The sequence below is a fragment of the Patagioenas fasciata genome, chromosome 5 (genome assembly GCF_037038585.1).
Source record: "Patagioenas fasciata isolate bPatFas1 chromosome 5, bPatFas1.hap1, whole genome shotgun sequence".
NCBI classification, from domain to species: domain Eukaryota; kingdom Metazoa; phylum Chordata; class Aves; order Columbiformes; family Columbidae; genus Patagioenas; species Patagioenas fasciata.
Window position 1 is genome coordinate 41,866,674 of NC_092524.1, and position 13,255 is coordinate 41,879,928.

The following is a 13,255-nucleotide window of genomic DNA, read 5'->3' on the forward strand; positions in this document are numbered from 1 at the left end:
GGAAGGGATTTCAGCCATCGTTCACACATCTCAGCAGCTGGCACAGCACAAGGATTTACACAAACCAAATCTGTCTCCCCGATCCCACCCATTCCCACACTGTGCTGTGCAGAACAGAGGAGCCTCTGCTGTGCCGAGTCACAGACTTTGGTGCATCAGCCCAAACTTTTCTTACAAGTTTCCTTGCGGCAGCTTTACAAACATCGTCCTTCTGTTATGGAGTCCTTAGAGCTCCTTTGCTATGGGTAAAATGACTAAGACAAATCTTAAGTGAAGAAAATTAGCTTTATTTATGTAAATTAGAAAAATGAATTGTTAGAACTTTGGTCAAATGATTAATTCTGTACAATTTACAATTATATTTATATACAAAACTTATAATAATAAAAATACAGTACATCACACTTTTCCTGAGTCACAGTGTGTTTCTCAGTTCTGTAATTTTGTGGGTTTTTAACGTAATTAGATTCAAGAAGGAAATGCTATCCTCAGTTTCATAGTGTCTGGTTTAGATAACACTGGTATCAAGAAAGAAGTCAATACGCTACCTGTATAAAATACTTTATAGCCATTGCAAGTTTGATAGTTATTTTTCTATATTAAAATATGTTTCTTGATAAAAATGTTAATTAAATACTTCATATCATGAGTTTGTTGCACTTAATTTGACACAGGACATGCTGACTTCAAATATGTCCATCTCTCATTGCAGAGATACATACATTTAGGTGAGTTACGAGTACATATAACCGATCATTTAAAGATCAGGAAACACACATCCAGATAGAGCAGATGTCTGAATCGAGGCACAGTATATTAAAATTGCTGTCCTATCCTGGACAAGATATGCAAGCTTCAATTGCCTGGCTAGCCTAATCCAAAATTAACGCGAGTATACACCCTGAAAAGTGAGGCTGTGTCAGGCAGCGCAGCGCCGCGCCAGCCTGCAGGTACTTACACATGCAGAATCGACCCACCGGTGACGCCCTGGAGCCCTCAGTGAGCCCGCACTGCAGAGCCGCGTTTCACAGCATTTGCTACATCTTGTCCAGCTCAGGAAGTTATTAGGGTTAAAGCTATCAATATTACCTTTATTGAGTTGAGAGTTTTGAGATCAACGGTAAGGCTTACAAGGATATTTAATCTGTTTACTTAATGATGCAGTGCGTTAAATTAGTAATTAGGATAGATTACAACCTGCAAGTAAATTTATGTCCTGGTTAAATCCCAGAACCAATCAGGGCAACTTAGTTTTGACAAGCATTGATTTAAACCAAAATTAATTTTACTTAATGGCCATGCGTGGGCTGCTCCTAAATGTATCTATGGTAAAGTTCACTATACTTGTCTAGGCATGTGCATTTCTGGTATCTTAGTCCAAAATAATCCAAAAATACAGATTAAATGGCTTCTGATAGATTTATGCATAGTGTAAGAAGTCTTACACTAACAGAATGTTACCTAGAGATTTGCTTTCTCTTAAAAACTTTTTGTAATACTTCAGTGTAGACTGAAATATGAGAGGTCAACTCACAGGGATCCTGCTCTGATTAGAAATTTAAAAGGGACATTTTTTGCTGTTGATATCAAAGTGCATAAAATGACAATATGAGACTTTAAAGAAAATTGGTCTTCAGCTGAATGCTTGGACTTTTCCCAGGATTCTTTGCATGTTTAGCAGTCTTCACTTTGATGCTTTCCTGATTGCCTTTCACAGCTGACTCAAGCCTGGCTTTCATAGTTGGAGAGGAAGCTATTAGTTTTTTAAAAACTGATGAGTACTGGGGACCAATCTGCATCAGGTTTTGCAAAGCAAACTCATGTAGATTTTTTGCTGAGTTTGTAGCAGAAACCAGGGCATTTTCATCCAAAAGAAAGGAAATAAGGATGGGAAGAAGGCAGGCCACCAAAGGAGCACCTGTAAACATGAAAAACACAACTTAAACGCACACTTTTAAAAAACGTCTTCAGATCCTACCTAGAAGTACTTCTCTAAGTTAACATTTAACACAAACTATACAGCTCAAAATGTTATTTGAACTGTATGGTAAAAAGAACCAACATTCTTGTTAGCAATTTTGTTAGCAAATAGTGTTCAGGACTGGATTCCTAGTGGTCATTTTGTTTTGTTACTTATGGCAACTTCCAGCATGTCTAACACTTTGGATACTAGTAATGGATGTAACTTACGGTGCTCTTCCTCAGCAGCCGCTGTAAGAGCTGTAACCACTTTTATTCCCTCCTGAATGACTTGAAGTTCAGCAGCATTTTCAGGTTTTGCTTTTTCTGTTTCCTGCAGTTTTCCCACAATGGATGGTGCTAGAGAACGAATATAAGGATATGACACAGTTTTGTTTGGATGCTGAAAGATGGAGTGCAGCAGCTGGTAGCACTTATGCTGTACCTAAAGGGAAAAATCAAATGTGCAGTTACAAAGTGTAGTACTTAAAAATACACGTCCGAGTGTTTTAGAACTCACAGCTTGTCAGAAAAAAAATTAGGGAAGAAGAAATACGTGTCTTACAGCTTGAAAATTCATCAGGTTGCAGGTCTCTAATGTATAATACTTTATAGGAGCATTATAACTTGTAATCAAATTATTAAGAGAAATTAGGTCATGCTTCCAGTTTCTTTCCACCGAGTCCTACATCTTCCTACATTTTTGAGTTAAGGAAAAAATATTATTTTTGTGTGAAGATTATGTCTTAGAACTGTTTTGAAAATATAATATTTCTTGCACAAATACAGATGACTGAAAACAGGTGCTTAAAATACAAGCATTACCTCTGCCAAACTGTAGACACAGTATTACAAAGCCTCAAATGGTTCAGTAGCTTGCAGGTCATTGGAAGTCAATAGGACCAAAACTGTAAAGTTCCTACACAATTTCTGAAAGGCTAAGATGCCTAAACACTTGGCTAAAATTTGCAAATGCATACTACCATTTTCTGGCAATCATATTCAGCATCCCCAGTTTCTTATGTTACTACACAAATATATACAGAGAAGATGCAAGAAAAACAGTTTATGGTGAATTGTCGGTCAAACATGAAATCTAATGCATGTTCTTTTCAGAGCTGGACTTTCAGGTTGAGGAAGTCTCAACTCCTAGAAAAGCCATTTGTATTTGCAGTGATAATAAATACAATTTTTTCCCTGATATGTTGGGTTTTTTTAGGTGAAGAATAGTAACAGATGAGCTGTAGCACTACAGTCTAAAGCAACTATGTACAAATATGAATACTAGGTCCGAACAAAGCATTAATCTTGTTCAATATTCTGCCTCCAGCAGTGTCCAAGAGCTGATGCTTATGGGACAGTACAATGTAGTGGTACTTGTTCCAGCTCCCAAAGACACAGAGGTGAGGGATTTCCTGTGCAAAAGACAGTATCTGTGTTTTGAAGATAAAATGAGCAAATAAAATGAAACAGGTGCCTGCAAAACTACATGACTGCATCATGTACTTATCAACATATAAAGCTCTGAGTCTGATGCAATAAAAAAGAAATCATAGGAATACAGAATTGTATACAGAATAAAAAAATGAGAAAATGTACTGCGGGACACGTGCTTGCTAACTTGTTCGAACTGTACTTTAAAATACAACAGTTATAGTTAGGACAGAATTAACTGCAATCAACACACAGGACAAGCAAAACAACTGCACAGAAAATCAGCTAAAATCCATTTAATATGATACTGATTTTCTTAAAACTTCACTGATACTTACAAGAGGATCTTTGGAGTCCAGTGTGATTTTAAATTTCTGAATACAACGCTTTTGAAGGCACTCTATGGTAGTAACTTCTGGACTGGTAGACATAACAAATACTGTAATAGCAGTAAGCAGGCTAACTTCATCCAGTTCTTGGAGAAGCCCATCTGCTGTCAATAAAGTAAGCAGTCAGTTAGATTTGCATTAAAAAGTAATTCTATGAATTCAAATGTTATTATATAGAGAGGTGGAATAGAAATATCAATGCCTCTGTTTCTTCAGGAGTCTCTTTTTCTAAACACATGACGTGCTCTGATGCACTGATATGGACTTGTACTGTAATTAAAGCCAAGGCCAAAAAGGGAATTAAGAAGTGGTTATGTGCACATTTAGAAATAACAGCATACTCCTATTACATTAATGTATAAAGTACAATAAATATCTTTGAAGAACTGGTATGATGTATTAAGGTACAACCTATTTTTAGAATTGTTTACAATTTTCATTAAGAACATAGATTCGTTTGCTATAATTTAAAAAAACAGCACCCTAAACAAAAGTTCCATCAACAAATTACAATTCGGAAATTAAATGTAAGGAATTTTAAAAGTACTACAAACTTGGAAAGCTGAAGAAGCAGCACACAGAAAATTAAGACAGAAATATTTTTCCTTGACCTACTGTTTTAATACCTGTTGCTTCAATACAGACACTAATTCTTTGTGCAGAACCTGCATGCAGTACAGCTTTTATACTCAACTGTACTCTGAAGCTGTAACCCCTGTTTATTCCATCATACCATGTCGCTACACTGCGGCACTACGGAACACAGGGGTCAGCCTGCAACCCCACATTTATACTTCCACACGTGATGACTTCTCATATGAACTGTAGGGACAAGACTGCACTATAGTTTCAATGTGTACTCGGTAGCCAACTAATTCTCTTGTGACTAAGATATTCATCTTTTTTTTAAGATATGTATGAATTTAATTTAAATAAAAGCAAAAAAAAATGGTGAAAGCTTGTTTAAACACACAGACTCAAAATTTGTGTTTACCTTGATCCCAGCAGTCAAGCACTGTGATCAAAGCACTGCGTAGAAGATCAGTCCAAGCTGTTCGACTTTTCTCTGCTCGAGCCATTGGAGAAGACAAGAGTCCTTTAAGAGCTTGCAAAGATGCAGCAACCGTCAAGGGTAACTGCCCATCTTGCAATTTCACAGCAGTTTCTCTAAGTACTCCAATAATTAGGTACAAGATAGTAGGAAGAACTGAAACACTTCCTGTAAAACAAAGCAACTTAATGTCACAGAAGTTTAAAAAATCAGGTATCTTTTACATTAAAAAAAAAAAGAAAGAGTTTTCTTGGATTCTCTTTTTTATTTATAACTTCTCTTTTTTAATCTCCTATCTGAATGGAGGCACTGGTAATTTGCAGTGAGATCTGAAAAATCCTGCGACTTGCTATAGCAAACATGGAATCAGACTGTGCAAGTGAAGTTATTGTATATCTTTGATGATTTTATCATATGAAGTGTGGAACTACACCATGTTCAGAGAAAAGCAAGAACAGAAAGATCAGAACCACTGAGCAGCAGAAAAGAAGCTATGGAAGTATACGAAGTACTGAATAGCAGAAAACAAATTATGAGCATCTAAGCATATTTTGCAATGAAGACAATACAGTGAAGGAAATTAACAGAGAGTAATTTCAAAACTAGTAAGAGGAAATACTTCTCCCATGTGATGTGTAGTCAGCCAAGGATGTCATTGCTCCAGGAAATCACTAAAGACAACAAGTCAGTATGATCAATAAGAGAAGGATCGCAGATTAAAAATGCCTAACAAAAATTCCTAGAATTATAATAAAAAAACTCAAACAAATATTTTGGAAAAGAGGGGACCTAAGCAGAGAACAGACTGTCGCACAGCCTACTGAACAGATCTTCATCTCTCCCTGAGAATCTGATGGTTGACGTATCAGAATAAGGGACTATTACAAAAAAAAAAATATCACAGGAATAACTTGGCATGGCAGTTTTGCATGTTCTTTTGTCTTTGAATCTAATAGTAATACAGACTTCTGCACATATTGGAGACAATCTAGAAAACCGCATACTTATGTGCTACCTCTGTCTTAAGTTGTGATTTAGCAAAGCACAGCGGTAAGCACATGGCTTAATATGCTTATGTCCTTCCCTAATCAGCAAAATGCTTCTGAAGATTTTAACATAATGATGTTCAATGAATAATCAGGGTCTCTGATAAATGCATAAGTATTTTCTGAACTTGAGGACATCTACCTTCTATTTTTAAACAGTCAAGTCTCTGAAAAATGACTGTTTGAATTCAGCAGGAAATGCAGTTCATTATCATAATTTATTTGAAAATTTTATTATGCATACATATCATGGCAAGTGCCTGAAGTAAGAGACATGGTAGTCACAAGACTGTAACTCCAGTTACCTATAAAAGGGGAAAAAATGATGCAATTCCACATAGGAATTCTCTTCTCTTTGATTATATGCATTGACTTTTGGAGATTCTTCCTTATTCAACTGACTGCATAACCAAGCTTAAGCTTCTCATTTTAGTCACCTGACTTAAATGCTCAAGTTCTCTAGTGTAAATGTCCCATCTGGTCTGATCCTGCAAGCTGTCAGTTTGTGGAACAACTTGAAGAGCTAAAGACAAAAAGAACTACAGTGAAAAAAGAAAAATCACAGATTGTTTTTCATACAAGAGAGTTGTCCTCTTATCTAAGTGATTCTGTTTGTTTCCTTTTGCTTTGAACTTACAAATAATGAGGTGCAGATGGAAAAGAGAAATCATATCATCACCCTACAGCAAGAACTGCATACTATTGCATTAGGAGAACGTTATACCCCAAAGAAGAATCTTGTAACAGATAACAAATTAATAAGAAAGAACAAATTTCCAGGGCTGGTAAGTGCAAAAATTCACATAAGGTGTAACACAAATACCTAAGGTGGGGGAAGAGAGGAGCAGGACAGAAATGGTTTGTAGGTGTGGCTGTAACAGTACTGAAACATCATACGTATGAATACGATACTGGGGGAGGTGGGAACCATCTTAAAGATTGGAATGAACCTAAAATTAATCATAGGTAAAAGTCAACTAATCTGAGAAATCAACCATAACCCCCTACGGTGGTTTCCTAATGTTCAAATGATGGCTTTCAGTGAAAAGTAACATGATACGTTTCCTTCTTAAATTTAATTTAGTCTGCATTATAAATTCCAAAACAGACTGAAGTAGAATAGAATCATGTAGCTATCGCATATTTCCCCTGTAACAAATGAATCTATTAATTGCATTGCTATGTGTGGGAGGAAAAGAAAAACTACTCCTTTAATTGCTTCAGTTTTGTAACTTGTTTTGTAATCTGACAGTCAAAAACATAATTAGAACAGGAAACTGTCACAAGCAAATCAACAAAACTCGCTGTCAGATTTATCCAGCTGAGAAAATTAGGTAATAACAAAGGGGCTCAGAAGAGCCCAATATTCTTTCATTAATCTTTCCTTGTGATGAAACAGCATACCTTCAGGAGAGCAGATTGCGGGAACATCAGAGAGAATAACCAATGCTGCTGCTACCAGTCTACTTCCATCTTCTGACAATAACCGATGTTTTCCAGATTGAACTGCAGGGCTGCAAGTTAATTTAGGGTTGAGCTGGGGAAGCTGTCTGACAAGAATACAAACACACAACTCCAGCGTTGCGAAGACTAATGATTTCCCAGGCACCAGTCCTCCTGTATCTTTGCCTTCTCCAAATTCTGGTAACGTTTCCTTTTCTGCAGCACCATCATCAACTAAAACAAAAAGAAGAAATATGGCAGAGACCTGCAGGCTGTACCTTGTTTCCCAAAAGTTTACTTCAGACTATTTCATCACCAAGTGATAATCTTGATACATATATATGTGCATGCATATGTATCCAAAGTTCTATGGGCAAATGTCCATCCTACTGCATACGCAAACTATGGACCGATTGTCAAAAGACAAAGGTGCATGCAATAGATTTCGATGTACAACATGCTGAGGCACCATGCCAATAGCATGTCACCTGATATAAGTGTTTTGTTTCTTCTCCCACCTTTTTTTCTTTTAGAAAACGAATCTTAGGAAGTTACAAGCAGAGTAAGTAGTGGAGTGTGGCTTGTCACAGTCGTGTGTGCAGAGTCTCTCCCTTGCTGTACTGCAGCTGATTCCAGCTTTTCACTAAGACTCCTCACTCCCTGACACCACACAAGATTATCCCAACTGCAGTTTCTCTAGTTTTCCTCCTCACTTCACGCCATCTAGTCACCACCAAAACCACCTGCCAACATCAGACCAGACGGATTTTTTTTATGTCAAGCACCTGGACTGAAGAGAACCAGGATGAGTCACCAACTGCGATTAGTGTATCTCCGAATACCACCTTCAGGAATCCAGTTTTCCAAGAAGTAATTGCTTTAACCCAGATTATATGTATTAAACATCTCATACATTACTATACCTTCTGCACTTCTCCGCTTTTCCTTCACATGTTCCTGAGCTGCAAAAAGAATCAGCCGAACCACTTCAAGGGCAGCAAGCTGAATATCAGGTGATTCTCTGGTCAATATCAGTCGATGTAAAACATTCAGCAGCTCTACGCCCAGCTCCTATGGTAAGAAAAATGTTTAATATATCCACATATCAATGCACAAATTTTAGAAACTTATTAAAGCCAACAATATTACTCTTATTAATCTCAGTAAGGAACACAGTAGAATTGATACCATCACAGGAGTTGGTATTTTGTTCAACATCTAGCTCCTAGCTCCCAGTAGCAGCAGTCCTGTTCAATTTTCCCACCAAATAGTAATCACAGTAATTTAGAGATAAGGCACTTAAAACTATTCAAGAAACCCCCAAGTAATGTTTTATGGCTTTTTAACTCTTGAAGGTGGGGATACTACATTGTATCCCTCCTACAGTATATGCATCTCCTTGGAGAGAACAGCAATAGACAGCAAAATTTGGGCATGTCCACAGGATTTATGGCTTTTCCTGTGTTAGACACTTGCATGGCACACAGGATGGTATATACCTTACTTTAAAAAAAAAAAAATGTTTTTGATGTTACTACTTCATAGCACCACTGGCATTTCTTTAGTTTTGCCTTTTTTTTTTTTTTTTTGGTTAATACCACTGCTTTTATCCAGTTTCCTTTTATCTTCCGCAATAATTACCACAGAATTAATTCAACTGCTCCAGGACAGCGAGAATAAAATAACATTTTTTTTCTGGGATTCTGTCTTTACCTGGTTGTCATCCTACTCATTGCTCCTTCCTGATGAAGTAATCGCTGCTTCCTGATGAAATGTCCTCAAGTTCTCTGCCCCTCACCTATCTTCTTACAAGTTCCACTTTGTGCTCTTTTTCTCTCCTCTTTCTACAGCTTTGGATTTTGGTAAAGGATATAAATCACCTACTACCTATCTGTTGAAGATTCCTGGATATACAATATAGAGTACAGATACTGTTCAAACCAAAATTATGCCTTAATTCTGGGGGGCTTATAATCATTGAGACAGTACCTGATCACCACCTATTTTAGACCTTGGCCATGGAACATCGAAGAGTGCCTGCAGGGCACGTAAGCAAGCTATAATGTTCTCCATTGCTGCATCTGATCGAGGAGAGCAGAGAAATTCCACACTAACTCCTGTAAGCACCAGAAGAAAAAACCTGTATGTACTTGAAATCTGAAGTAGTAATTTTGTCAGTTACTAAGTAACATAATGGTAAGTTGAGCAAGTATGGAAATGGCATTTACATTTTATATTAAGTAAATTAATCTCCTATTGCCAAAGTCTTGGGGCAAGAACTCCATTTCCCTCAAAACAATGAAAGAACTTCAGTTTCTAGACAGTGTTAGACATGATTATAACTGGATATTAACATAAATAAATTTTAAAAATAGAGCAATTTCTGACTAAAACACTGAACACTAGGTCCAATTAATAGGCAGACAATTCTTAATGGGCATAAAACAGAATATTTGCCTAACCACAATGAATTATGTAATAGGAGGAAATAATAGAGAAAGTAATAGTTCACAAACTCAAAGGCTGAGGCTTTATCTTCCCATTTTACAAAAATGCTAAAGATCACAACTACCACAATTGGATCACCAGCAGTAAGTAAATTACATGGAACATAAGCTTGCAAATCCGAGAGCAGATAAAATCAATAACTTTTTTTCTGAGCTTTCAGGACTCTTCAGATGACATTTTATGACATCGGAGATAAATGTTATATACTCTGTGATCCATATTCTCATTCCAGTTGAACAGCTGTAATTGGAGAATGTGTGATGACTTGCAAAACTGCTCACTGTACACTACAGAACAGCTGTGCAAATGCAAAGTGCCTGTGTTTTCAAGTTCTTTGAGTTTCTCTGTGGGAAGTGAAAATGAACAAGTGGAATATGTTCAGAAGCAGAATAAATAAACCAGGAGTTCACAGTAAAGTATATGAAATTTGAAGCACTAATCCAGTAGCACAGGAAGCAGGGAAAATGAGCAGCTTTGTACCAGAGGTCCCACTTGTAACTGAGGGAGCAAAGGAGTTCAAAAGGAAGCTGGGTCTGTGCAGGAAGACTGAAATTCATAAGAAGCCACATGCAGCTGGGTCATACAAACCCATTACAAAAGAAGGATACAAAAGAGAGACTGAATAAAAAAAAAATAAAACCAGAAATGCCTGATTGTGTAAACTTTGAGAACTGGGACTGAATTCGACTGCCTGATTAGCCTCTGCAGTGGTGGAGGCCTAAAGAGAGCTTGATGTGAACTTAAGGAAACACTTTTTCACCATGGGCGTGACGTAGCACTGGCACAGGTTGCCCAGAGAGGCTGTGGAGCCTCCGTCCTTGGAGATATTCAAAAGCCAGCTGGACATAGTCCTGGGCAATTGGCTTTAGGTGGCCCTTCTTCAGCAGGGGGTAGTGGACAAAATTATCTCCACAAGTGTCTTTCAACCTACACACTATTATGTCGTGTAAAATTGCACTTCAGTGACGCTAAATCGTACACTGTAACTGTTGTGCTATAAGTGTGATAAAATCCATCCTTTAACTTGCACGTTTATGAGCAGAGCAATAAGAACTTGTTTAGGACTTGTTCAGCTCACACAGTGTTTTTTTTCTACCAACACATGGGAAAACACTCTACAATTTTCTCACTGGGACTTAAAATTCTTCTGACTGTATCTTTTTCTAAGAGACGCAACAATCAATGATGCAGTTAAATCTGAATAACTAAACATTTGTTTGCTAACAGTTATATCTATCAAAAATGGCATTTTGTGTTACAGCATCTAGACAGATTATGCACTCACTAACCCAAGATAAGATGAAATCTGTCAGTATTCACATCCTCAGGAGATTTCACCAAGGGCCTGGTAGAAGAATCTTGACACATTGTAGTTGGGGTGACAGGTCTAGAGAGATTAATAACTCCTTCATCTGGATCAACAACGATGAAACCTGTGCTAGTGAGCCATAATGCTGTGGCATAAAGTATCAGTGCCCAGGAGTTGTAGTAATGAGGTCTGGCATTTTCAATTGTCTCTGCTGTATAAAATGTACCACCTACAAAAAGAGAAGTTACAGTTTTAAGGATGTAGTTTATTTTCAACTACCATATTTTCTCATTCTTATAAAAGAGAATTCTTCTTTTTATTGAAATTATATTTATTGTATTTTATGTGTAACTTTTTTTTTGTAAATATTCAATATTAAAATGCAGGCCAATGAAGGTGCTTCATTTAGATTTATTTCAATAGAATCCAATACAATTACCTTTTTCTTCTTTCAACCATAAAATTACCCAACAAACAAGAATACCAAACAAACTACTTTTCACATCAGTGAGCCCTCTGGTCTCAAAAGCAGTCTTTAACTTTAGATAGGTAAACAAGTATGCGTATTCTCCGTACAATTTAATCTTATTGTGAACTTAGCACAAGTCAGCTAGGATGTTAATGATGTGCACTTACAAGTGACCTGTGAAAACACAATTGATTTGCCTTCTTACCTTCAGCAGGTAATTGTGACGCATATTCTGAAGGGAGAGTTAAGAGAGCAAAATCCTGAAGTGCAGCAAGCCAGAGTTTGCTTAGTGTCCCAAGATCTGCCTGTACTAAGTCCAGAAGTCCACTGGTTGAAGATGTTAAATCTCGGTAGTTTTCTTCTGCAGAGTTTGCAATTTTTAAGCAGTGATTGTGTGCATCACTTTGTTTTTTCTGCTTTTCAACTGCAACTATGTAAACCTGTTTATATATTTGGAGAGAGATTTACAAATATTAACACTTGGAAAACTACTGTGATCATTAGCACGACTTGGCTGTTGATCAGGCATGAGGCTTCCTAGAATGTATTCCTGCTTCATGTCCAGTAGTCATGGGTGAAGAAGTACTTATTTTTTAAACCTTCTGAATCCACTCCTCCAGCTAATCTTAATGCAAGAGTCCCAATAAAGTGAAACCCACTAAAATTCCTAAACATTGCTGCAGTCAACTTCCCTGCTCTTACCAATTAATTTATTACTTGTACAGTTTCAGCTTCCAGTCACCAAATCCTGTTATAGCTACAAGACTGAAGAACTTGTTGTCAAATAATATACCTATAACCTATGATCCCAGAAATACAGTGAAATAATTCCTAAATAATTTTAACTGAAATGACATACTGCACTTGCAACCAACTTCTAAAAACTATGTATTAGTCTGTGTTAGCAGTAAAGAATGAAGAGTACACTCTCGCATCATTTGCAAACTTTGGCTGATACCATCAGTAGGTTGACTTCAATGTGAGAAGGTTAATTTCCCTAGATGCCTCTCTAGTTATTGGAAAAAGATAGGCTTGAGAACGTTTCAGACCAGCAGCCCTCTTCAGTCCCCAAAATGCCCCTGGAGGGAAGCGCCACTCCTTAACAAAGGAGATATAGGACAACAGTTCAACTAATTTGAAGTTAGCTTTTGTGAGTATCCATCTCCTGAAATTTTAATTTCTGTATCTTTTTCAGGTTTGCTACTTGTAGTGGGTTGACCCAAGCCAACCCACCAAGCCGCTCTCTCACTCCTCCCTGCAACAGGATAAGGGAATTACTTCAAACGCTGGAAACAAGAAATAGGTAAGATCCTAAGAGAGAAGGAACTGCCTAGGGTTTAAGCGAAATATTTGTAAATTACAGGTCACAAGAGCTTATCCCCAGTTTACTTTGTCAGAGCTTCTCATATCTGAGATCCAGTAGAAAGGTATTCAGAGGGTTTTTTTAAGACTTCTAGTGATCTTAATTACAGACTGGAACAATCCACAGATATTCACTTCTTACAGTTCAGCCTCACATCTAGTCTGATTTTTGTCCCAGCTTCTGACCAGTGATAAGTTATTGTTATATGCCATTAAAAACCTTTTCTCCATATATTAATTTTCAATTGATTGCAGCACCGTATCTTTTCCTGAATAAACAGGCTG

General features: G+C 37.2%; 1 protein-coding gene across 10 annotated transcripts in view; it reads right to left on the bottom strand.

Moving 5' to 3' along the window:
* Positions 1–266: 266 nt before the first annotated feature.
* HEATR5A (HEAT repeat containing 5A) overlaps positions 267–13,255 on the bottom strand; it is a 66,797-nt gene continuing 53,808 nt past the window's right edge. For 8 of the 10 annotated variants that reach the window (XM_065838789.2, XM_065838788.2, XM_065838786.2 and 5 more), the window contains 9 exons: positions 11,814–12,048; positions 11,120–11,368; positions 9,312–9,439; positions 8,246–8,393; positions 7,284–7,556; positions 4,777–5,001; positions 3,732–3,886; positions 2,191–2,404; positions 267–1,918 (listed from right to left, as the gene is read on the bottom strand). In XM_065838789.2, coding sequence (XP_065694861.1) covers positions 1,617–1,918; positions 2,191–2,404; positions 3,732–3,886; positions 4,777–5,001; positions 7,284–7,556; positions 8,246–8,393; positions 9,312–9,439; positions 11,120–11,368; positions 11,814–12,048 — 1,929 coding nt within the window. In that variant the 3' untranslated portion in view covers positions 267–1,616. The remainder of the gene's footprint in view (positions 1,919–2,190; positions 2,405–3,731; positions 3,887–4,776; positions 5,002–7,283; positions 7,557–8,245; positions 8,394–9,311; positions 9,440–11,119; positions 11,369–11,813; positions 12,049–13,255) is intronic. The other 2 variants (XM_065838791.2, XM_065838787.2) reach the window with 1 other exon arrangement.